Raw genomic sequence first — 26,045 nt, 5'->3', positions numbered from 1 at the left:
CAGGGACCTGGGCCTTGCCTGGAGCAGGAGGAGGAGGACACGGCGGCGGCAGCTGTTGTCGAGCAGGAGGCCTCACGCCGGGAGGCCCCACACAAGAGGCCCCGCGCCAGGCTGCTGCTGGGCAGGAGGCACCGGGCTCACAAATGGTCTCTTCCGCTATTGCGAGTTGAGGCGCAGCCCACAAGCAAGATGGCTGAGACATTTCACTGGCACCAGTCCCAACTGCAAGATGCCGGAGTGCCGTTGGCGTGAAGTGAGGGTTGTCTGCGTCACGTGACAGGCAGAATGGGTGTGTGTGTATCCCCGTGGAAGAGTGAAGGGAGTCGGCTGAACGGTCGCAGCTGGAAGAAAAGGGAAAACAAAGCGGCGCGGCCCAGCACTGGAGAACCGGAGACACGCCAGTCGCCATGGATACACCCGGCGCCAACATGGCGGCCAGGGAGCAGCCACCCTCACTGCCTCCACCACCGCCTCCACTGAGGATGTCACGCAGGAAGGTGAGAGAGCAGAGACTTTTAGCCAGAGGTTTACTAGCAATAAGGGAAATCACTTCTGGCTCCTGGTGGCTGATGCAAGAAGCACTGGAGAGTTCACAAGCCTTCTGTCTCCCCAGTATATTCAAGGGAAGGTGTTGTTAACACCAGCAAGAGCTTCTCCTGTGCTAGCCTTCTCTGGAGGAATCAGGTGGATGTGCTTCAAGAAAATGAAGGCATCACAAGAAGACCTTCACTCTGATCACAAGCAGAGCTGAAGAGAAAGAGGTGTCTTTGGAGATCAGATAATACCTGGCATCCACCTCGTTGACTTTTCACTCATGCACAGCTTTGATAAGGTCCAATGTCTGTATATGAGTTAATAATTTTTTGTGAAGATCTTTTCTGTTAAAAAGTTAATAGTTACACAACTCTCCCTTCTACACCGAAGCACCAGCCATTCACACAATACTTATATATGATGTGACCACATTTGGAATACTGTATATAGCTCTGGTCGCCCCACCTCAGAAAGGATGAAAAGGTTCAGAAAAGGGCAACCAACATAAGAACATAAGAAGAGCCTGCTGGATCAGGCCAGTGGCCCATCTAGTCCAGCATCCTGTTCTCACAGTGGCCAACCAGGTGCCTGGGGGACGCCCGCAAGCAGGACCCGAGTGCAAGAACACTCTCCCCTCCTGAGGCTTCCGGCAACTGGTTTTCAGAAGCATGCTGCCTCTGACTAGGGTGGCAGAGCACAGCCATCACGGCTAGTAGCCATTGATAGCCCTGTCCTCCATGAATTTGTCTAATCTTCTTTTAAAGCCATCCAAGCTGGTGGCCATTACTGCATCTTGTGGGAGCAAATTCCATAGTTTAACTGCGCTGAGTAAAGAAGTACTTCCTTTTGTCTGTCCTCAATCTTCCAACATTCAGCTTCTTTGAATGTCCACGAGTTCTAGTATTATGAGAAAGGGAGAAGAACTTTTCTCTATCCACTTTCTCAATGCCATGCATAATTTTATACACCAAAATGATCAAGGGGATGGAGCAACTCGCCTATGAGGAAAGCTTGCAGCATTTGGGGCTTTTTAGTTTACAGTAAAGGCGGGTTAAAGGTGATATGATAGAAATGTATAAAATAATGCAGGTTGTGGAGAAAGTGGATAGAGAAAAGCTTTTCTCCCTCTCCCCTAACAGTAAAGCCGTGGACATTCAATGAACCTGAATGTTGGAAGATTCAGATAAGAGAAAGTCCTTCTTCACACAGTGCAGTTAAACTGTGGCATTTCCTCCCACAGGAGACAGTGATGGCAGCCAACTTGGATGGCTTTAAATGAGGATTAGACAAATCCATGGTGGATAAGGCTCTCTACGGCTACTAGGCCAGGATGGCTGTGCTCTGCCTCCACAGTCGGGGGCAGGATAAGAACATAAGAACATAAGAAGAGCCTGCTGGATCAGGCCAGTGGCCCATCTAGTCCAGCATCCTGTTCTCACAGTGGCCAACCAGGTGCCTGGGGGAAGCCCGCAAGCAGGACCAGAGTGCAAGAACACTCTCCCCTCCTGAGGCTTCCGGCAACTGGTTTTCAGAAGCATGCTGCCTCTGACTAGGGTGGCAGAGCACAGCCATCACGGCTAGTAGCCATTGATAGCCCTGTCCTCCATGAATTTGTCTAATCTTCTTTTAAAGCCGTCCAAGCTGGTGGCCATTACTGCATCTTGTGGGAGCAAATTGCATAGTTTAACTATGCGCTGAGTAAAGAAGTACTTCCTTTTGTCTGTCCTGAATCTTCCAACATTCAGCTTCTTTGAACGAAGACACATTTTGAAGGATGCTTTTGAATCCCAATTGCTGGCAATTGCAGGAGGGCTCTTGCACACAGGTCCTGCTTGGGGTCTTCCTATGGGCATCTGGGTGGCCACTGTGAGAACAGGATGCTGGACTAGAGGAGCCGGTGGCTTTATCCAACAGCCAAGCTCTTCTTATGTTCTAAAATAATACATTACAAATATACAAAGTATTCATCTAGACCTCCGCCCAATATTTAAATATAAGGTATCACCCCTACCCAATATAGGAATGAACATCAGAATCTCCACGAGAAGCCGGATGACTAGTGCTGTCCAAATGCCCTGGAAGATCAAGACAGGAAAGATGACAGTGATGGCGTTAGGCAAACTTTCCCGGGGAGCGCATTCCAAAAGCAGGGGGCTACCACAGAAGGGGCCCATTTTGTCATTGCCATCCTCTGGACTTCTCTTTGAGGAGGCACATGAAGAAGGACCTCAGATGTTCGCCTTAGGATCCAGAGAAGCTCATAGGAAGAGGTGATTCTTGAGATACTGGCGCCCTGAGCTGTGTAAGGCTTTATATCCACCTTGACTTGGGCCTGGAAACAAATTGCCAGCTAGCACAGGCAGGTTGCAACTAGAGCTATATGTTCAGACCGCCTAGTCCCAGTCAGTAGTTTGGCTGCTGCATTCTGCATTATCTGAAGCTTCCAACCCGTCTTCAAAGGCAGCCCAACATACAACACATTGCAGTAATCTAAACTAGAGGATATCAGAACACAGATCATCACCCAAGCCAGGCCATCCCCACCCAAATAAGGTTGCAGCTGGCCCACCAGCTGAAGACGGCAGAAAGCGTTCCATGCCTCTAACAACAGTGATGGATGAAAGAGCACCACCAAGCTGCACACCTGCTCCTTCAGGGAGAGTGTGACCCCATCAAGAACAGGCTGCAACTCACCCACCCAGGCTGAGGAATCTTCACTAAGAGTATCTCTGTCTTATCTGGATTGAGCTTCAGTTTGCTGGCCTCATCCAGCTCAGGCACTTACTGGTTCAGCACATCCACTGCCATGCCGGCTTGTGATGCAAAGGAGAAATAGAGCTGCATGTCATCAGCAAACTGACAAGACCACCATATTCCAAAACTCCCAGATGGCCTCCACTCAGCATTAACGTAGATATTACACAGTAGAGGGGATAAAATCCAACCTTGCAAAGCATGCCAGAGGCTTCTCAGAGCCTGACAATACCCCCAAGCAGCACCTTCTGGAGACAGCCATCCACACAGATCGACCCACTTCCAATTCCGACAGTCGCTCCAGAAGAGTACCATGGTCGATGGTACTAAAAGCTGCCAAGAGACTGAGAAGTACAGGGACACACTCCTCCGACAAAGGACAACCAGAGTGGTCTCAGTCCCAAAACCCAAACTTTAATGGATCTAGAAATTGGTCTCATTCAAGAGCAGCTGGAGCTGCTCAGCAGCCACCACCCCAGAACCTTGTCCAGGAAAGGAAGTTTGCAACCCATTTAGTTATCCAGCTCTGACAGGTCTAGGGAGGTTCTCAAGAGAGGTTCTTCTACCTGCAGCTTCTCTCAAGGGCTTGCAACCACTCCCAGGAGACACTGATCATCTGTCTGGTCCAACTGGCAGTGCCTCTCCCTACAAGATTTTACCAGCCATAACGGGAAAGGACTAAGAATGCCAGCGGTTGCCCACATCAAGACAAGCCCCTTGTCCACATACTTAAGCTGTACTAACTAAAACTTTACAAGAAAAGCTGGACCAGACTTTGGTATTTTGGACTCGTCTTGAGATTAACATGCAAGGGATTTTATCCTCAAAAAGCTTTGCAAACAGGTCACAATGGGTTTCTGAGGGTTCTACAACCTGCTTTGGACCAGCACGTAAAAGTCCCTGCCTGGATGGCATATGGAGGGTGCAGTGATGTCAGAGAAGTAACTTTTCTTTGTCACCTTCACTGCCACAGAATATGCTCAAAAATGAGCTCCCGCTAATGTGGGCTCAATTGCTTTTGTCTGGTGCTTTCCTCCACTCTCCTCTCCCACAACTCCAGGATGTTCCATGGAGCCACCCAGGGGATGCAAAGGGGTGATCGCGTCAAATGCCCAGGTCATTTCTTCATCCCACAAATTGATCACAGGAACAAAGGAACAGTCCATCTAATTCACAAGTCCTTGTCTTCACCAGGGGCAGGGAACCTGCGGGGCCTTCCAAATGTTGCTGAACTACCACTCCCATTATCCAGAGCCACTTGTAGGAGGCCAAATGGATGCACAGGCCTAAGAATTCTCTCACCTCTGTGGAGAGGAAAAGCTGCAGAAAGTCTAAATCTCACCAAGAGAAGAGCTGACTATGACAGGGAACAGTGGTAACATCCCCATCTTCGGAGCACTGTCCTCCTGCCCCACTGAGAAAAGCAGATCCAAAGTGTGTCCAGCCATATGCACTGGGCTGATGGCACGTTGGGGCAGCTGCCATGGAAGCCATGAAGAACCGCCCCAGATGCAATGGCCTCAGCGGGAATGCTGAAATCCTCCAGGACCAACAGAAGATCTTGAAATGAGATAATGAAATCAACTTCTATTACCGACTTCTGGCTGAGGGAGGATGGCGTCGGCAGCGTTTTGTCTGAGCTCCCCTTTCTGATAAGTATTTATTCCTTTGGGTCCTTTCTTTTAAGTTTGTGCAGCCGAAGAATCTCTGTGCACTGGGGAGTTTTAGCAGCTTTTACCTTGACTTGGAGGGCCATTTTAAGTTTTTTTATGCCCTATAAGTCCCTGTAGGCGAAGAATTTCCTCACATCTGGATGACTGGATTTATAGCATTGCTGTTAAAAAGCCACTACTGATAACTGCAGCTGTATTTTGTGCCGTTGGAGTCTGCAAGTGGTTGACTGGAGAGCTAAATATAGCCAAGGTCACAAGTCAAGAAAGGCAAAGAAAATAAGAGTTGGGACAGATCCCATTCCTCTCCTAGCGGCTCCTTTAACCTCGCAATAAATCACGAGCAGTCTCAGTCTCTCATATACAATGCCCCTTGAATAGAGCATGGTGCTCACAAGAACTGGCTACAAAGCTCTGGGGATTTCCCCTCTCCACCAGGACAGTCCTTCACAGAGATTGAAACTGCAAACGAAAATTACTCAGTTCTTTACAGAGAGACAATGTGGAAAAAACATGGAGGCAAATTCCAACCTGAGCCATGACTGCTCACTCGATAGGATATTCGTAGCTCCTGAGTTAAAGGAGAAAGACAACACTCCATCTTTGGCTTATGAAATTCTCCAAGCAGAGACTTCAAGTCCAAGATCACCTGCCAGGGTATCTAATGTTGCAACGACTGAGCCCTATGGGCCCCTATCCTCCGCCCCAACGGTACAGCTGGCGCACCAAGCTAGCACTTCTCCGTTTAAGTCTGCCAACTCTTTTCTGGAGACTACAAATCAGCTTCAGCCATCTTTAATCTATGAGTGGCCTCTCTCTATCATGAGGGAAATTGACCTCATTAAGTTATATCTGGACAGGAGCAATAATTTACTAACAACAATAACTGAAATTACAACGAAAATTTTATTCCAACTATCCGACGAGAATTTGGCCACTCAATCTAGCGAGGATAAGATTAAAGCAACTGTCACTGCGACAGCCTGTTCTAGCGATGTTAGGCCGCACGTCCCTAAAGTCCAGGCAAAGGAACGCAAGAAAAACAACAGCAGCAAAAATCCAGAAGTAAAAGTAAAAACATAAAAAATCCAAAGCCTCTAAAATATAAAAAAATGCAATATGGCAAATTGTTCGGGCATCTTAATGAGAGCTTTGAGGAAGTGCCCTGAAAGATGGCTAGCACCGATAGAAAGGAAGCGACTCAGGATCTGAACCAAATTACAGTAGATCCATTGGACCTACCCTCCCTTCTAACTTGGGACGTTCTCTCTGAAAATGAAACCTTAACCCCACCCATTCCCTCAGTGGGGCTTGTGGGCGGGGCTAAGGGGCATAGAGTTAAATATTGGAATTTGATTCTTAACAACAAAGATCTGGTCCTAATTAATCTTCCTAAACCTAGAAGTTTTAGCTCGCAGTTGCAATGCAAACTCCTCCTAATTAACTCCCTGAGGAATGTATCTATAAAAAACCTTGCGGTGGAGGACTTAGAATATGTAAACTATTTGCCCAACTTTGGTGCTGCTTCCCAAGTAAAGGTATCTTTCAAGGAGGCTCAAATAGCCAAGAAATTGCTTGCTTGCAGAGGCGCTCTGAATCTCCATAACATTGGGGTACAAAGAGTTTTCGATAACGTAGCCCCCCCATGCCTCTGTTTCCTAACCAGAACATCCACTTTTCTCCTCCCAAGCCCAAGATTAAATCCTCACTCCGTGTCGTGGCCTCACTGGAGGAGACGTTTACATCAGTCCACGATGACATAGAAACCCCAATTAACGCAGAGTATGATCAAGTCGCAACTTTTGTTCCACATCCTTCAGAATCACTAAATACAGTACTGGCGAGCGAGTCACTTGTTGCGGATGAAAAAGATCTCTTCGAGTCTTTTGGGGCCCTACCCGCTCAAGCTCAAGAGAATATAATTTCGAGACTGGATTCCCTCAGATCTCGGCTACTCACTTCATTCCAACCTACGAAAGGCTCCAAGCTAGTTATTCAGGCGGAAACCAACCCCGCTGCTGATAAGCATCTTACATTGGACTTTTCAGGCTCTCCTGTCCATGATGCAGAGATCGGCTCAGTCCCAATATTACTTGAATCGCCCAAGATGCTGCATCCTGAAAAAGCCTTCCTTGGACCCAGACAATTTTAACAGCTACAGGCCAGTGGCGAATGTTCCATTCCTGGGCAAGGTCTTGGAACGGGTGGTTGCTGGCCAGCTCCAGGCGCTATTGGATGAAACTGATTATCTAGATCCATTTCAATCGGGTTTTAGGCCCGGTTTTGGCACTGAGACAGCCTTGGTCGCCCTGTACGATGACCTATGTCGGGAAAGAGACAGAGGGAGTGTAACTCTGTTGATTCTCCTTGATCTCTCAGCGGCTTTTGATACCATCGACCATGGTATCCTTCTGGAGAGGCTCGCGGAGTTGGGAGTTGGAGGTACTGCTTGGCAGTGGTTCCGCTCCTACTTGGCGGGTCGTCTCCAGAAGGTAGTGCTTGGGGAACATTGTTCGACACCGCGGGCTCTCCAATATGGGGTCCCGCAGGGGTCAGTTTTGTCCCCCCTGCTTTTTAATATCTACATGAAGCCGTTGGGAGAGGTCATCAGGAGTTTTGGAGTGCGTTGTCATCAGTATGCTGATGACACGCAGCTCTACTTCTCCTTTTCATCTTCTTCAGGTGAGGCTGTCGATTTGCTGAACCGTTGCCTGGCCTCGACAATGGACTGGATGAGAGTTAACAAACTGAAGCTCAATCCAGACAAGACTGAGATGCTGTTGGTGGACGGGTTCTCTGATCGGATGGTGGATATATACCCTGTCCTGGACGGGGTTACACTCCCCCTAAAGGACCGGGTTCGTAGTCTGGGAGTCTTTTTAGACTCTTCCCTCTCACTTGAGGCTCAAGTAGCCTCGGTGGTTAGGAATGCGTTTTACCAACTTCGGTTGGTAGCCCAGCTACGTCCCTATTTGAGTAAAGAGGACCTTACATCAGTGGTACATGCTCTGGTAACCTCACGTTTGGATTACTGTAATGCGCTTTACGTAGGGCTACCTTTGAAGACAGTTCGGAAGCTACAACTAGTGCAAAATGCGGCGGCCAGATTGCTGACAAGGACCAAGCGGTCCAAGCATATAACACCTGTTCTGGCCAGCTTGCACTGGTTGCCAATATGTTTCCGGGCTAGATTCAAAGTGTTGGTATTAACCTATAAAGCCTTATACGGTGCGGGACCACGATACCTTGCGGAACGCCTCTTCCGATATGAACCGGCCCGTGCACTACGTTCTGCTACGAAGGCCCTCCTCCGGGTTCCAACTCACAGGGAGGCCCGGAGGGTGATGACAAGATCTAGGGCCTTCTCAGTGGTGGCCCCCGAACTATGGAACAGTCTCCCTGAGGAAGTACGCCTGGCGCCGACTCTGCTTTCCTTCCGGCGCCAGGTCAAAACCTTCCTATTCTCTGAAGCATTTTAAGTTACATTGATCTAATTTTAATAATGTTTATTGTATTGTTGATTGTATTTTAATATTATTTTGTTATTCATTGTATTTTTATACTATTTTATGTTCACCGCCCAGAGAGCTATCGCTAGTCGGGCGGTATATAAATTTAATAAATAATAATAAAAAAACACAAAATCCAGCCTCACTTCCTTAATGAAGCCCCCTGCCAAGGATTTCTTACTTGCCAGGAGTAAAAGCCCACCAGTGTAGGGAAATCTCTCTCTTGTCGATCACTTCTATTACCCTCACATATACTGTTTATGTAAAATGTCTAGATACTCTCAGCGACTACGCCCTAGAACAGCAAGCGATGGGACAGACGAGAGGAGAGGCGTCCCTGGACTTAAATCATAAATGTCACCCAGGATGGGATGTAAGTCTTGTTCAGCCAATTGGAACGAGTGACCACAGTGTTACCAAATCCAACAAATGTGTAAGGAGACAATTGCCAAGGATGTCTAACTCGCTGGATTTCAAAAGAGAAAACTTCTCAATAGCGAGAGGCTTGGAAAAAAGAAAGCTGAAAGGGAAAGTCAAATCTTTCTGTAGCACTTGGGCATAAACAATGCTCAGCTAGGACGTGTATCATAGGTCAGGAAAGTTACCACCAGGGCCAAGAAGATGCCAACGTGGTTAACAAGCAATGTCAAAAAAGCTCTTAAGAAGCAAGAAAACTTTCTTCAGAAGATGGAAGTTTGCTCAAATGAAAAGAAAAAAACAAACTTTGGCAAAAAGAAATGTAAGCAGGCAAAAGAGATTTAAAAAGTTCTGAGGAGCATAGGACTAAAATAACACCAAGAGCAACCATAAAAATTCTTTAAATACATTAGAAGCAGGAGACTGGCCAGATGTCAAGGAAGCTGAAAGGGAGATGGAAGAGAAGCTGAACGAATTTTCTGCATCCACTTTCAAAGCAGAAGGTACACCGCAGATCCTGGTATCTGAGCTGACATTTCAGGAAGGGAAGCCAAAGAACTGAGGCAAATAGTCACAACAAGAAGCCAACTTCCAGGAAATGAAAAGGGGGAGGAACTCTGCTTCTGAAGCAGACCCATCTGATCCCCACTGCCTGGACCATGTGCGGTTCGGCTGTCAGTCCACTTCAGAATCTGCCATCAGAGTTCATAATAAGACACTCCAAGGGCTGCTTTTTCTTCTAACAAATAACGCAGGCCACCAGGAGGCGGAGCTAGCGAGTGGGGCTCCTGCCATTACACATGTTGAAAATACTTTTGTAACCCCCCCCCCCCCCGGGAGCAACATTACTCTAGGGAAAAAATATGAGTGGGGGGGACGGGACAGCTCTCAGAACACCACTTAAGCACTTTTTTTTTTCATTTCACAAATCTGTGCAGATTCTTAAAGTGATTTTAAAAATCTTGGGGAGGAGCACGTGCAGAAATGGGCTGTCCATCCCTAATAGTAAGTCCTAAATACAGATTTAAAAGGAACAAATCACTGGGTCCAGATGGTATCCCCCCAAGAGTTGATGAAAAACTGCTAATTTTCTGATAAAACTATGTAACTTGTCCCCAAGGTCAGTCTCCGCCCCTGAGGACTGGAAAGTGGCCAGTGTCACCCCAATATTTAAAGAGGGGTGCCGGAAATCACAGGCCATTTAGCTCAACATCTGCCCCAAGAAAAAGTGGTGGAAAGAATTTTTAAGATAAGATGACCACACAACTAAAAGAACAAGTCTTCTTGAAGATGAATCAACATAGCTTCTGAAAAGGAAGATCTTGTTAACCTTGGAGAAATGTCAATATTCATAAGGCTGGTCTGATCCAGCTAATATGGTGGACTTGGGCCTTTTAAAAGCTTGTGAGAATGTTCCTCACCCAAGACTCCTGAGTAAACTTAGCAGTTATAGTATATGAGGACAGAGAGAGATGTAATGGCCCCCAACTCGGATAGCTTTAAAATGTGATTAGATAAATTCATAGACACAGCAGTGAATGGCTACTAGTTATGATGGCCATGTACAAGTTGTGGTATCAAAGGCAGCTCACCTCTGAACAGTGTTTATAAAGCCCTAAACCTCTTAGAACCAGGTGACCTGAGAGAGACAGGCAGAGAGAGAACGCCTTCTCCCGTACATACCTGCCAGGTTACCAAGATCATCACCAGAGGATCTCCTGATTGTGCCACTATCTGCAGATGTTTATCTAGCAACCACCAGGAAGGCCTTTTCCATGGTGGTGCCCACACTCTCGAAGGGCCATGGTTCAGTGGCAGAGCCCCTGCTTGCACACAGGAGGCCCCAGACTCAACCCCCAGCATCTCCCTGTAAGGCTGGGAGAGACTCCTTGGCCTGACACCTTCAAGAGCTGCTGCCAGTCAGTGTAGATAGTACTGAGCTAGATGGACCAATGGTCTGGCTCGGTATAAGGCAGCTTCCAAGGTCTCCCATGGGACCCCACCCCCACCTCACCCCCCCGGAAATAAGGCATGCGCTGACTTTGATCCAATTGCAGAACATGTATAAGCTCCCTTGTTCACCACGGCCGTTGCTGGCTGTTGATACTAACTGTTGTAGAATTTTAAATGTATATTCTTTACTATTTGAATGGACTTGATTTTAACTGTGTTTGTATATTTTTGTATTGCATTTTATGATATTACTACACACTGCCCCGAAATGCTGCATGAAAGGCAAGAAATGAAGAAATGCATGAAAGAAAACAGCAGCCACTTGAGGACATGGGCAGGGAGAGGACTGCTGGTGTGCTCAGGTCCTGCTTGTGGGCCTTTCCCCATTGGGGCATCTCTGGTTGGCCATCGAGAGGACAGGACCCTGGAGCAGATGGGCCCCCTCTGGCCTGATCTATCTAAAGGAATAGTCTTCTGACGGTCTTCACCTCTTTGTCAAAAGCTTAGTGCCTTCCAGGCATCTGTCTGCAGACTGCAACCCCAAAAGATTCTGTGTCCCAAGAACCTTCAAACTGAATCTGAGGACAAGACTATGCCCTCCTGACTCAACACCACCCCCTGGCCTGGGCAAAAGAAGGGATGGAGCACACATGGCCAGGTCCTGGCGCTTACTTACCAAGCCGTTGGAGACAGCAGGCTACTTCCATCCAGCTTCTCAACTTTGTACTCAACTCCCTCAATGAAGATACTGGAAGGCACATTTGTATCTTGGTGGTGCTTCCTCACGTCCGCCTCGTCTTCCTCCTCATCTTCCTCCTCCAGCAGCTGAGCTCGCTTCTGCTGCAGTTTGCGAGCTGTCCAAGTAAGAAAGAAATTAGTGAAACTAGAGTGCTGTTTCCACAGCCCACTCCACTCCCCTGGCCCACAAAGAAGCAAAGGGCACTTGGCTGGATGGGGCAAGCAAGTGCCTCCAAGCCGGCACAGCATTCAGCCAGCAAAGAAATGAGGGTGAGGAATCCACCTGAGTGACATACAGGCAGATGCACCTCTTCTTTCCTGCCAGACCTTACCATCGCCCCCTCCCTGCAGATGATGAGGCTCCTCCAGAGGAGCCCCACCCCTCACCAGAGTCAAAGAGGTGGGGGAGGGAGACCTCCCAAGCAACAACTGTTGCTTCAGGGCCGTAGTCCCTCCTTCCGCTGAAGTCCACCTGACATCTGAGGGCTTCTTGACTAGTAGCCACGATGGGACTGCAAATGGAAGGTTCCCAGCTGGGATGCTCCAGGGAGAAGGGGCTCAGTCAGGCAGCAGTCAACCAGGACTGTCAAGGGGAGGCCTCATATTCGCTCAGCCTGCGGGCCCTGAAGAGGCCGTGCCCAGCAGGAATGGCCAGCAGCAGAACCTCTCCCATCTTCAACACACCTTCCTCCTCCTTCATTTTCTTCAAGTCTTCTTCCCCAACCAGAGAGACACGCTTTGGGGGCTTCTCTGCCGGCTGCTGCTTCAACTCCACTTCAAAGTACTTCTGCCTCTCGCGGAAGGATCTTTGTTCTGGACTGTGCAGACCTCCTGACAACGGAGCCTGCAGCGGTGGCAGCAGCAAAAGGTTGCTGCAGAGTTTAGCCTTCCCACACTTCCTGAACCCCTCCCTCCCGCACCCACCCTGCAACTCACTTCAGAGAGGACGTGAGGCTTCTCTGGACTTTTCTGGCTCTGCGGCTCCTGAGGGAGGTGAGGAAGACAACTGCTAGGACAACCGCAGAGCGCTCTCTGCTTCCCCAGCCCCCTTGACCCCCCCCAAGGTGCCCTCCACCCAAAAGCCCATCCCAGCTCACCTTGAACTCCAGCGGCAGGTGCGGAACTGGGACAGCTGCAAAGGCCTTATAGGCCTGCTTGGCGCTGATGGGGAGCTCCTCTGGAGAAGGAGGCCTGGGAGGCTGGGGCTGAGGTGAAAGCAGGCAGTTGTGTCTGAAGATCAAGTGCAGGGCCAAGGAGGGGAGGGGGATGCAAGAGCAGAAGTGGCCCCAGGCAGCAAGGGCAGCGCATGCGAGCAATGTCCATCTTCCAAGGCCCTTTGGGACACTACGCAGCCCACCAGCAGCCCTCCGCCCCCACCCAGGCTGCCCGAGGGGGGCTCCTGACAGGGTTGAGGGAAGACTTACAGAGTTGTGGGTGCTGGAGCACAGCTCAGGCTGCTGGAATGGATTGGGACCGTCCCGGCCTTCGGAGGCTGAAAGGGCTGGGGGTGGGCACACGCGGGAGACTGGCTGGATCATCCCTGGCTTGGTCTGCGGACAGGCGACAGAGACAAGCGGGGGGAGTGATGTCAATCAACCACAAACCAAAACAAAGCAGAATAAAAACCAACATCTAAAACAAAACACAAGCAACTGTGTCAGGAAAAAGTAGAAACCTGAACCAGTGCCTGTCCTCAGTGATGGATTAGATGAAGGTGAACAAGTTGAAATTAACGCCAGACAAGACAGAAATGCTCGTCAGTTGTAGGGCTAAACTAGAAACGTGGAATGTACCTGTGTTAGACGGGGTTACACTCCCCCTGAAGACTCAAGTCCGCAGCTTGGGTGTGCTTCTGGACTTGGCTTTGAACCTGGAAGCTCAGGTTTCTGCTGCGTCCAGGAGCGCTTTTGCCCAGTTAAGAATGGTTCGCCAGCTGCGCCCATTTTTAGAGATGTCTGATCTGACGAAGGTAACTCACGCTTTAGTTACATCCCGGCTTGACTACTGCAACGCACTCTACATGGGGCTGCCTTTGAAGACAGTTCGGAAGCTTAAATTGGTTCAACGTGCAGCAGTAAGAATGCTGACAGGGGCTGACATTCGTGCCCATACAACCCCCCTATTGCAACAGCTTCACTGGTTGCCGATTTGCTTCCGGACTCAATTCAAGGTGCTGGTGTTGGCCTTTAAAGCCCTTCACGGCCTGGGCCCTGTCTATCTGTCCGATCGGTTGTCTTCTTATGAACCCCCCCGTTCTCTCAGGTCCTCCGATAATTCGTTCCTTAGGATACCTTCATCCACACAAGTTCATCTTTCAGGAACCAGAGACAGGGCGTTCTCTGTTATCGCCCCTAGACTCTGGAATTCCTTGCCAATAGAGGTCCGGTCGGCCTCCTCGCTTCCGGCATTCCGTCGCCAGGTCAAGACGTTCCTTTTCCGTCTCGCATTTAACCTGGACTGAGGAATAGGAAGTCTCTTGACCATGAGAGACTATGGAGTAATTATGTTGTTTATTTTACCGTATATAGTTTTACTATTTTAACCTTATCATATAAGTTTGTATTTATGGTTGTATGTCTTGTTTTTATAAGGTATTTTTGTCTAGGTTCTTTTATTATAGAGTTGTTCGCCGCTCTGAGCTTTCCAGGAAGATAGAGCAGCATAGAAATGTTTTAAATAAATAAATAAACTCTGTGAGCAACTACTACTCATGACATATGAAAAAAATATTATGACGCTTTAATACAAAGAATAAATTGAGTGCAATTAAATTCAAACTATACATCCATAAGCACAAGTCAGCATAGTCGGCCCGATCCTGTGGAACTCTCTCCCAACTGAGATTAGACAGGTGCCCTCCATGCTGAACTTCCGGCACATGACTAAGACTTTCTTGTTCCAACAGGCATTTTAATGTAGTGTTTGGTTTTATGATGATTTTATTGTTTTATTTTATGTATGGCTTGTTTTTATGTACACCTCTTAGAAATGCAAATTATTACATGGTAAATAGATAAATAAAAAAAGCATAACTCATCAACCAAAGTATGTGAACAACAATCTACATCAAAACCCAAATGGCTTTCAACCATGCATCCTCACTTTTGACTTCCAGGCGTCTCTTGAAGACTTTTTTATGCTGAGAGGCAGCCTATGGAGTTGTTTAAAATTTTATTGAGTAGCCAGTCATTTTAAGGATCATTCTGTACTGCTTTGAATGATTTTTTAACATGTTTATACAACTGTTCACCACCCTGAAATTTTCTGAAAGGACAGTATATAAATGAAAAAATGAATACAGGACTTCCTCAGTGGTTCAAAAATGCATCAAAAGATACATTGTTTCCTGACTCCAGAGGAGAGGTAGCTGCCTCAGCTGGGCCAGAGGAAATGCAAGTGAGGCAGCTCTCAGACAGCGAGTGAACAAACAGGGAGAGCTAACAGGAGTTGGGGCAGCAGAAGCGTAGTGAGGAAGAGACAAAGTCAAAAAGGTGAATGACTTGGAGCAATCCCAGAAGGCTGTCTGTTCTGAGTCACTGTGTGTGCTCAGCTGGGTAGGTGGAAAGACTGAAGGGCTCCAGAGCAGCTTGAGTGGAAGGGGCGTGGCCTGATAGCTATTGACTGAAGGGGCGTGGCCTGATAATCACTGATAGTTGCACTCATTTATGTATGCTGGGAGTTTCATTCTCTTTCCTGACTCCAAACTGAGCGGAGCAGAGGAAGCTGCCTCGGCTGGTTCAGAGGATATACAAAGGAGTCTCAGAGAGCGAGTGAACAGAGCAAGTGAACCAGGAGAGCTAACAGGGGTTTGGAAGCAGAGTTCAGCAGGGAACATCAAGGTGGGTGTTCCTAACAAATAAACTTCCTGTAGCACGCATCATATATCAGTGAGATAACCTTCAAGGAGGACAGGACCAAGCACGGATCATTCCAATACAAGCAGGAAGACAGAAAAGAAAGGTAATAGAGACTATGGATGGAAAGGACACTCCAGTGGTGGTGACCTGCAAGGTGTGTGCAATGTTTGGTTTCTTGCCTAAGAAAACATGGTATACACGTGCAACAAATGCCAGCTGTTTGCACTGTTGGAAGAAAAATTGAGAAGCCCGGAACGGCAGGTGGCTGCTCTGAAGAGTATAAGAGAAGACAAAAAATTCTTAGATAGAATGCTGAAACAACAGCAAAAAGAAGTACAGGAGGTGGAAGGACAACAGCATGCTGAAGCAGAAGAGAGAGAAAATGAAGTGGAGGAAACTCTGTGGAAAAGGGTGACAGGAGCAGAAGAGCTAGAAGACACCCTTCAATGGTGGAACTATGGAACTGCTTTCAAGCACTTGAGGATGAAATTGGAGGACAGCATGCAGAGGAAGAATTACAGGAGACCCCACATGACAGCAAGCAAGAGGCTGAAACTCAGTCAAGCAGAGGCAATGAAACCAACAAGAAAAGTAGTAGTGGTGGGAGATTCCCTACGGCATGGGATGAAAACCCAAGTATGCCAAGAAGACCCATGGACTCGCCAGGTATGCTGTCTCCCTGAAGGACGGATTAGAGATGTGCCAACACTCATAAAGCCCACTTTCTTCTCACCCATGTGGGAAAGAATGATACTGCCAAGCAGAGCTACAAAGAAATCATGTCAGTCTTTGAAGCTCTGGGAAGGAAACTCAAGGACCTGGGGGCCCAGATCCTTCTGGTACTTACAAGAGGAGTAGAAAGGGAAAGAAAAATACTCCTAGTGAATGACTGGCTCCTAGTGAATGACTGGCTATGAAGGTGGTGCCGACACAAGAGATTTGGATTCTGGGACCACGAGCTATACTTCTGGGAAGATGGACTGCTGGCAAGTGATGGGTTGCACCTCACAAGGACTGGGAAGAATGTATTTGGCCACAGCATGGAGCTTTATACTGAATCCTAACGGGAAGGGAGACAGAAACTTGGAGATAACGCAGAGTAAGAGGAACTGAGGGAACGGCTCTAACAGGGCCCAATAATAGTCTTCATAAAAATGCAGGAAGGAAGCCAGGCCATAAATTACATGGTCTTCAACATCTGTATACTGATGCCCAGAGCATGGGAAACAAACAGGACGAACTTGAACTCTTAATACAGGAGAGTAAATACGACTTGATAGGTATAACTGAAACTTGCTGGGATGACTCCCATGATTGGAATACAGCAATTGAAGAATATAACTTGTTCAAACAGAACAGAAGGAATAGAAAGGGAGGCAGAGTCGCATTATATGTTAAAAAAAATATTCCTGCACAGAAATACAAGAGGATGAGCTTGGTAGCTCCATCAAGAGTCTCTGGATTTAAATAAATGGGGCAACAAATAAAAGGAACTTGGTGATTGGAGTCTATTACCGACCACCCAACCAAAGAGAAGATGAAACTTTGCAAAGCAAATTGCCAATCTCTCGAGGAGGCATGCTGCAGTAGTAATGGGGGACTTCAATTACCCCAATATCTGTTGGGAGACAAATTCTGTCAAACACAACCCCTCCAAGAAATTCCTGACTTGTACTGCTGAAAACTTTCTCCTATAGCAGTGGTTCTCAACCTTTTTTGCTCCATTCCCCCCTTTCACTATTGTTCAGAATATAATCCCCCCCTTCCCAAGATAGTCTCTCATAGCGTGTTGACTTTCGCGAGTGACGGTGGTGTTTCTCGTGAGAGAAAAATTTCTTAGTTTATATTATAAGAGAATTTCTTGGAGCACTTTCTGGTCTCTAAATAATAATTTAATTTTGCAAATGAAAATAATGCTGCATGTTCAAGAATCGATTTTAATCTGTGACATTCAATAAACTTTATTGAATGTCGCAGATTAAATTAAAAACAAACTACAATTTTACAGATTGTACATAATCTACAGGACATCATACTTTGCTGAATAGTGGTCCCAATTCCCCCCCTGGAACCCTAAAATTTTCCCCCCAGGGGGGAATTCCCCCCTTGTTGAGAACCCATGTCCTATAGGAAGAGGAGGAAGGAACTAAAGGACCAGTATCCCTGACTTGACTCTAACCAACAGAGATGACTTGGTGGATGAAGTGGCAGTTATGGGAACTCTGGGAGAAAGTGACCATGTTATACACGAGTTCTTGATTTTAAAGGAAGCAAAAGCTGAGAGTATCCATACATATACCATGGACTTCAGGAAAGCCGATTTTAATAATCAGAGCAATGGTAAGTAAGGTAACTGTGGCAAGCAACCCTACTGAGAAAAGGAGTCCAAGATGGGTGGGAGTTTCTAAAAAAGGGAATTCTAAAGGCACAATTCCATCAAGGAAAAAAGGAGTAAGACAGCAGAAGATGTGGCTTCACAAAAAGCTTAGAAATGACCTAAAAACAAAAAAGGTCACATATAGGAAGTGGAAGAAAGGCCAGGCCACATAGGAAGAGTACAGACAGGTAGAACAGAATTGCAGGGATAGCACCACAAAGGCTGCAGCTGAGAATGAACTGAGGTTAGTGAGGGATGCTAAAGGCAACAAAATAGCTTTCTTCAGGTACATCCATAATAAAAGACAGAGAAAAGAAAAAGCGGTGCAGCTACTCAATGAGGATGGCAAAATGGTAACAGATGACAAAAAGCAAAACTGCTCAATTCCTACTTTGGCTCAGTCTTCTCCCAAAAGAGGGTCTATGACCCTCCTGGGAAAAGTGAAGCTGAAGGGACAGGATTGGAGCTTGAGATTGATAGACAAATCTACTCTCCAGGGCCTCATGAACTGCATCCTAGAGTATTGAAGGAACTGGCTGAAGAACTCTTGGAATCACTGTCCATTATCTTTGCGAAACTGTGTAGGATGGGTGAAGTGATGGATAACTGGAGGAGGGCTAATGTTGTCCCTATCTTCAAAAAGGGCAAAAGGGAGGAACCTGGGAACTACAGACCAGTCAGCCTGACATCAATCCCTGGAAAATTCTGGAGTAGATTATAATGCGGTCAACCTGTGAGCACCTTGAAAACAATGCAGTGATTACTAGAAACCAACATGGATTTATCCAGGACAAATCCTGCCAGAGCAATCTTATCTCATTTTTCATTGGGTAACCTCCCTAGTAGACTGTAGGAACGCTGTGGACATAATATTATCTCGACTTTAGCAAAGCTTTTGACAAATAATAATCTGATAATCTGTGGACTGGATGGAACAACTATCAGGTAGATCCACAGTTGGCTACAGAATCGTAGTCAAAGAGTGATTATCAAGGGTTCCATCTCAAACTGGGGGGAGGTAATGAGCGGGTACCACAGGGCTCAGTCCTGGGCTCAGTGCTCTTCAACATTTTTATTAATGACTTGGATGAAGAGGTGCAGGGAATGCTTATCAAATTTGCAGATGATACAAAATTAGGAGGGATGGCTAATACCCTGGAAGGCAGAAAGAAAATTCAAAGGAATCTTGCTAGGCTGGAGCATTAGACTGAAAGCAACAGAATGAAATTTAAGGGATAAAGGATTATGTTGAAAGTTCTCCATGTAGGAAAAAGAAACCAAATGCACAATTGTAAGATGGGAGATACTTGGCTCAGCAACAGTAGTGTAGTAGCAAATTCAGAAGTGCAGGGTCCCTTCATGATAGCCACAGCCATGCCCCCCTCCCATCCTGTTGTTGTTGTTGAAGAATGTGATCCTTGAGAATGCCTTCTCCCACAACAGATGTCCCTAGGAGCCAATCAGCATGAAAGGGGAGTGTACCCACTGAGACTCACCTCCTTTCACTCTGATTAGCTCACTCACCCCCTTTCATTCTGATTGGCTGCAATCAGCAGGACAAAGAAGCATGTTAGAAGACTCTTCTCAGCGGCTAACACACTCCCCTTTCATGCTGATTGGCATGTAAGATGCTGGAGACACTGGGACCGTGCCAAGACCCTGCTCCCAAAAAAGTAGAGTGTAAGATCCCCTGAGACCCTGGACAACTGCTCAGCGATACTACACGTGAGAAGGATCTTGGAATTGGCCTACTAACCAATATGCCTGAACAATATAGTAAGATTGTCACTCGCTACTGACAACAATCAAGCTTGTGTAAAGATTCAGGGTGGTATGCACTGCTCCTGTCCCGCTATCACAAGAGATGTTCCTCTCTTCTCCTCTGCAGCCCCCCTGCACCCCCAAAATCAGCTCTGGGGGTCAGGGGGGCCCTCTGGAGAAGGTCTGGAAGATGTGCAGGGGGAGAAGAAACAGACGTGCCGCTGCCCCTGCTGCAGTGCAGCTCCACTAGCTTTAGATACAACCTTCATGATCATGTCATTTCAGACGATATCCCTGTGGTGGTAGGTGCCCCCTTTACATATCATTTGGGGCATCTTCCAAAATTCCTTTGTGCTCAGAAGCCAATGTACATAAAAAGATGCCCCACCCTCCATACACGCCAATGCCCTTAATTCCAAGGAGGAGAGCAGACCACACAAGACTCACCGATTTGCTCTCGTTGTGGGTGGGAACCAAGTGGACAGAAGCCTGAAAGGAGAAGGACAGGGGACTTAGGGAGGTGGAGGCACTTGGGGGCCTCCACCCCACACAGCCTCAAGGCTTGGCCCCGTGCCCCCACAGCCACAAGCCCTCCCTGACCTTACTCAGTATCAAGCTCTTGCTGCCAGCTTTGAGCTACCCCCAAAGACATTCCACAGCTTGACTTCAGGCCAGGCTTCTCAGGGCCTCCACAAACTGGCTGCTTAGCCCCTCTCTCCCCCACCAGGCCTACAACTAGAAGCCACTCTTAGCAGAAGCATCCCAAAGGCCAGCAGCAGCAGCAGCCTTCACTCAGGGGAGGGAGGGAGGGGGAAAGGAGAAACGGTATCCCCCACACACACACAGACTCCCAGTACCAAGCATGGCCCTCAGCAGCACCTGGGTCCCTCCCTCCCTCCCCACAAGCCAAGGCAGAGATGGAACGGGCACAGCACACCGAGGGGGCACTTACAAAGCGGGTCTCTCTGCCCACCAGGTGGGCAGGCCGGGGGGCAGCAGGTGGCTGGAGGGCGGCAGGGTCAGAGAGGGAGAGAGAGAGAGAGAGGGAGAGAGAGAGAGAGAGAGGCCAGCTGATGGCTGGGCGGACGGATGGACTGGAGAGGTAAAGGCGAGCCTCCCCCTCCCCACCCCCACCCCATGCCACTGACTTACCTGCTGGCTGCTGGGAGAACAGGGAGCGTCTCGCCAGGCTCCTCCCGACTCAGTTTCCCCTGCAAGGGCCTGAAAGGCAGAGGAAGGCAGCCACTGACCACAGTAGCAGGGCTGGCGACAAGTGCAAGTCAGGCCAGCCTCCAGCCACCCTCTCCCAGACCAGGAGCCCCCTTCACCACTGGATTTGCATCCGGGAAGAGTGCTCTAGCGGGCCATGCGCATCACTGGAAGGCACTGCTGCCTCCCCCCCCCCGATGGTCCCTCTGGAGCAGGTGAGGGACCCTTCTCAGCCAGTGGCTTGAGGGGCAGGGGACGGGGGACAGGCCGCTCCATGCGTGTGCAATGAGTGCCCACCTCCCGCTCCTAGAGCAAAGGGGAGGCCTGCTGCAGCACTTATCTGCCCCCACAAGGAAGAGCCACTCAGAGTATGCCACACACACACCCCCGGTGCCTGAGTGGACGGGCAGGTAAGCCGAATGCCCATCAACAAGCACAAATGCTCCCGCAGCCCACACCCAATTCAGGACACTCCTTCCTCAGCTTGGGAATCTCTATTTAGCTCACGCCAAAAAGACCCTCCACCCCCCACCCCACGTGCTGAAAAGGCATTTCATGGCTGATGCCCATCATTCCCAGGGCTGCACAGATGCTTCAGTTCTGCAGCCAGGACAGAGGGAGTACTGAGCAACCCGTTCTCAAGGAGCTCTGCATATGCCTTCCTTTAAGAAACAACAGAACAAGCTTCTAGCCTCTGTGGATGGGCATACCTGGAGCAGCTAACTGGGAGAGAAAGCAAAATGCGTCATTACCCTGTCCCAACCAGCAGGACCACAGAATTCTACCCTTTTTACATTTAGATCAGAACTATTATTTTTATTCCAATTTTCCATCCAAGGACACTTTTAAAAGGGCGGCTTTTAAAACTGGCACACCAAACCATGAACACAAAGTCAAACTAGCTGATGAATGTGTTAGGGCGTCTTTAGGAGATGTTGAGCTGCCTTGGGTGGTCTACGCTTGTCAATCATATTATGAATAACTTATAAACAAAAGGGTTAGGTAAAACCAGATCCAAAACAGCAGGTTAACAGCCAAGCACAGCATAACAGCAGAAAACACACAGCCCAAAGAGGGGGAGGCTGGCGGGGGGGTGGGGGGAAGGCAGGGGCCCCTCCTCCTCTTCCCAGGCTCCCCGAGAGGCCAGACCCAGATTGCACCCGTGTTCCACTGCAGGAGCTTGAGGTCGGAAGCCCCTTCCCCTTACACCAGTTGAACTGGGGTGGAATTCCTACCCCACTCCCCAGGCACAAAGAACGCCTGCATGCACCACAAAGCAGCCGAGACACACTCAGGCAAGACACAAGGAGAAGAGAAGGGTCCCACGCCCAGGCCGGAGCTGCCTCCTCCAGCACAACATTCCCTCCCCTCCACGACAGCTTGCCCAGTCCTGGGCTCCAGCGGCCCAGGTGGCCCCAGAACAAACAGGCAGAAGCTGGCCGACTCTCAGCCCGGGCATGCAGCAAAGACACGGCATACAGCAGGCCAGCAGGGCCGCTTGCCTTGGTGTAGAGACTGGTCTTCAGCACTCCCCCCTTGCCATAGCCCAGGGGAGGCCCCCCCAGGCACGCCTTGCCCTGCCGATTAGCCACCACAAAGGGGTTGGCGCTGAAGGGGATGGGCTGGGAGTCCACCAAAGGCTGCTCCTCCGCAGGCTCAGGGAGGAGGGCAGCCCCCTTTGCAGAGGCAGTGGGGCCACTTGCTTGGCACACGTCTGGAAGAGGGCAGTGGCCGTTGGGGGCAACTGGCAGGAGAGGCACCGGCAAGTCCCCTTCCATTTCTGCCGGGAGAAGCTGAGGAGGAGATCACAGGGGATCAGGGAGCAACTACTGGGAGGAAACATCCGGCACCACAGCTCCAAGGAACAGCTCCCTGCCTTGGGACAGGGGCCTCTGAGTCATCCACAGGACCCTGCCAGGAGCGTGAGGGAGGGAGGGAGCCTCCAATCTGCCAGGGGGCGCAGGGGTCCTACCACGAGTGTGTGCAGACACCTCCCTGCAACACAGGCACGGCAGGTGGCACATTGTGCCTGGCCTCTCACTGGCACAGAGAGGAGAGATCCTGATGCTCTAGGTGAAGGATGGGGAAGCCCTGGGGGCCTCCAGAGGCTGCTCCCCCCTATCCCACCCTGGCATCCGGCCACGCCAGCTGGGGCTGAAAGGGGCTGGAGTCCAACCACGGCTAGAGGGCCACCCCGGTAGCTTCCCACCCATCCCTGTTTGCATCCTGGAAGGGATACAGCTACGAAACAGGCCACAGGCTCAGCTGGACAGCTAAAGTATTGCGAGTCACCAGACACATTTTTTAAAAAAATTGCAGCCCAGAATGGAAACCTCCACAGAACACACAGCTCTTCAGGATTAGCTGCTGCTTAACAGGGCTGAGAGGGGCTCACCCCTCCACCACACCCCCTGGTCAAAGTGACGGTGGTGGCATCCCAGGCAAGAAAGGACGGCAACACCCCAGGTGGGCATGCCTAGGTCCTCTAGAGAACGCATTCAAGCACAACCGCCTCTCAGAAAGTCTCCACAGACACACTGCACCCAATCAGTGATGGTTCAGCTAAAGAAAGGAAGCAGGAAGGAGGAACCCGGGAGTCTACGGTCAATTTGGGAAAGAAGGGAAGGAGCCAGAGAGGCGGGTCAGGAGATGCCTCCGAGTGGGACACAGGATCATGTGCTCCACTCCTCAGGGCATGAGGGTCTCTCCATGCCATCCGCTCTCCGGAAAACTGCCTGGGGCTGCTCACAGAGGAGACGCCCAGCGGTCTCAGCATGGAAGTGCCCAGGGCCAGCCACTCCCCACCCCTGCAGTCCCAAAGGACGGAGCTGCCCTTGGCCACCACTGCCTGCTGCACCTGGAGCAACATGGCAGGCCCCACAAGGGCCTAAAGGCACAGCAACAGAGTCCCTTACCCTGCCCGAATCTGAAGGAGCAGACCTTCCTGCTCTGCCAGGGAAAAAGCAGCGGTGCCAACCGCCCCACCTCCCAGAAAAGAGAGAGAGACTCACCGCTGTCAGCAGCCACAGACAAAAGGAGCCTCCCCCCCCCCCCGCTCACCAGCCAAGACCAAAATAGCCCAAGGCTGGCCAGCTCAGGAATCCCACCCGGGCAGCTGAATCAGGATCAGGTTTCCAGAGCAGCCCGTCTGCCCCCTCCTCACTCGGCCAGCCCAACGGAGAGGCACCCAAGGCGGCCCAGGCTCTCTGCTGAGGCAGAAGCCTCCTGTTGCACCGTGCTGCTGCACAGCCCCCTCCATCCCCTGCTCATGCGCTCCAGCTGCCAGCTCCTCTGCTCTTCCCTAACAGGGAGCTGTGGCTCGGCCCTCACAGGAAGAAAGGCAGCCATTAACTGGCCACCTCTGCCAGGCGATGACCTGGCTGTGGGTGCCTGCACCCTCCTAGCCTTCCTGTCTCTTGAAAGAATCTTAAAAGCAGCCCTGCCTGCCTGCCGAATCAGGTCAAAGGCCCGCGTTGTGCAGCCAGCATCCTGTCTCCGCCCCAGCCACGCCACGCCCACAAGCGGGACAGGAGGAGCGCAAGAGTCCCTGCGTGCCTCCCCTCACCTGCTGTCCAGAGGTAGGCTTCATCCAGCCATGGCAGACCTTGGGGTCCTCCTCACCCCAAACCTGCCAGAGGCTTCCCTCCCGCCCACACTGTCATGCAGGACAGCCAGGCCAGAAAGTGTCCTGCCTCAGCCCACATTTACAGGCCACTGTGGTACCCCCCACTGCAGCCAAGCAGCCTGACAGTCCTGCTGTGAAGCCAGTGGCTGCTTCCAGGCAGCAGGACCCTCCGTGGCCCCAAGCAGTGGCTCCTGGAAAGCAGCTGCGGAGATCCACAGGGGCCCCGCTCCACCACAGCCACTTCCCTGGACTGGCTGAGAGGTGGAGGGAGCTGGAGAAGGAGAGGGCTTCCTCCGAAGGCAGATGGGGCCCCGGAGCACCCTGAGAGAATCCCTATGCCACCAAAGCCCCCCACTTACGCCACGGGGGGCTTTCTGGAGGCCATGGTTGGGGAGCGCTGCCAAGGTGCGGTAATCGAGCTGCAGGGGCTCCGTGCCAAGGCCCTGGAGAAAGAAAGGGGGAGTCCAGTGGGGTCTAAAGGAGCATGCCTGCCCCACCCTCCCCGCTGCAGCTCCACTGGCCCAGCCAAACTCCCCCCCCCCCACTTCCTGCCTCTCACCTCCGCCTCCTCCTCCTCCGCCAGGAGCTGCATGGCTGTCTCCTGCTCCCGGCGCATCCGCTCCTTCCCAGGGACAGGCAGCACAAGCACAGAGAGAGAGAGAGAGTGCAAAAAGGGTTAGCAGCGGGATCAGCAGCGGAAGAAGCCAGGGAAGGGAAAGCGAGGCTCTGGCTGAAGGTGGAAAGAGAAGGGAACCCCTGGGAGCAGGAGGCAGGCAGCTCCGGCAGAGCCAAAGCAGCCGCCCTCACAACCAGCCGGCAAAAACCAGCAGCAGGGACTCAGCCAGACAGCTGCATGCCCAAGGGGCCTCCTCTCAAGCGGGTGTGCATTGGCACACAAGCCACAGTCGGGCAAGAAGAGAGGCTGCCCTTGAGGGGACGCCCCCAACCCTGCGCTCGCTCCCTGCTGCCCATCTCCAAAAGTAACCTGGTTGGCATGACAAGGGCCAAGCAGAAACGAGAGCCAGCAAGAGTCAAAGCAGCGTGGTTCTCCTACAGGGCTCTTCCCTGTTCCAGCAAGGAGGCAGCCGGCCTTGGCAGCTTGCCAGGCCCAAGAGGGGAACATCCAGCGGTCCACTGAGCCGGGTGCTTGGGAAACCCATTGTTCCACCCCCAGCCCCAGATCTTCTCTCAAGTGCCTCCAATCCCTCCCTCTCTGCCCACAAAGGCCACAACGGGGAGGGCTGGGGGCTCCTCACAGAGCTCTGCCATCTGCTTTGGGCATGGATATGGGGTGATGAGCATGCAAAGAGCCTGGCTGCGGGATCAAGCCAAAGGGGCCCTTCCTAGTCCAGCATCCTGTTTTCAGTGGCCAGCCACACCCCTCCCCGCTTGAGGAGAGCCCACAAGCAAGACCTGAGTGCAACGGGGGGCAGTCTCCCCCTCCCCGCCCCAGCAGCTGGCATTCAGGGGCCCACTGCCTTCGAGAGGGGAGGGAGAACAGGGCCATTGTGGCTAGCAGCCACTTGAAAGTCTTCTCTTCTATGAATCTGCCTGATCTTCTTCTAATGCCATCCAAGCTCGTGGCCATCACTGCCTCCTATGGGAGCAAATTCCATAGTGCTAGCTATGTGTAGTGTGAAG

At 50.3% G+C, this 26,045-nt stretch overlaps 1 protein-coding gene across 18 annotated transcripts in view; it reads right to left on the bottom strand.

Annotated features, from left to right (window-relative positions):
* Positions 1 to 26,045, bottom strand: part of SCRIB (scribble planar cell polarity protein) — a 120,565-nt gene that overhangs the window by 27,335 nt on the left and 67,185 nt on the right. For 9 of the 18 annotated variants that reach the window (XR_009760247.1, XM_061607270.1, XM_061607275.1 and 6 more), the window contains 11 exons: positions 24,964 to 25,026; positions 24,764 to 24,847; positions 22,282 to 22,572; positions 20,723 to 20,791; positions 20,523 to 20,573; positions 20,018 to 20,059; positions 13,000 to 13,125; positions 12,673 to 12,780; positions 12,512 to 12,559; positions 12,260 to 12,419; positions 11,514 to 11,691 (listed from right to left, as the gene is read on the bottom strand). Coding sequence is in view for 17 of the 18 variants with exons in the window: in XM_061607270.1 (XP_061463254.1) it covers positions 11,514 to 11,691; positions 12,260 to 12,419; positions 12,512 to 12,559; positions 12,673 to 12,780; positions 13,000 to 13,125; positions 20,018 to 20,059; positions 20,523 to 20,573; positions 20,723 to 20,791; positions 22,282 to 22,572; positions 24,764 to 24,847; positions 24,964 to 25,026 (1,220 nt within the window). In the remaining variant the exon portion in view is untranslated. Of the gene's footprint in view, positions 1 to 2,546; positions 2,610 to 11,513; positions 11,692 to 12,259; positions 12,420 to 12,511; positions 12,560 to 12,672; positions 12,781 to 12,999; positions 13,126 to 20,017; positions 20,060 to 20,522; positions 20,574 to 20,722; positions 20,792 to 22,281; positions 22,573 to 24,763; positions 24,848 to 24,963; positions 25,027 to 26,045 lie in introns of those variants that run through there. The other 9 variants (XM_061607288.1, XM_061607271.1, XM_061607278.1 and 6 more) reach the window with 9 other exon arrangements.

The sequence above is a fragment of the Rhineura floridana genome, chromosome 1 (genome assembly GCF_030035675.1).
Source record: "Rhineura floridana isolate rRhiFlo1 chromosome 1, rRhiFlo1.hap2, whole genome shotgun sequence".
Taxonomy (NCBI): Eukaryota; Metazoa; Chordata; class Lepidosauria; order Squamata; family Rhineuridae; genus Rhineura; species Rhineura floridana.
This window is presented reverse-complemented; position numbering and strand designations above follow the sequence as displayed.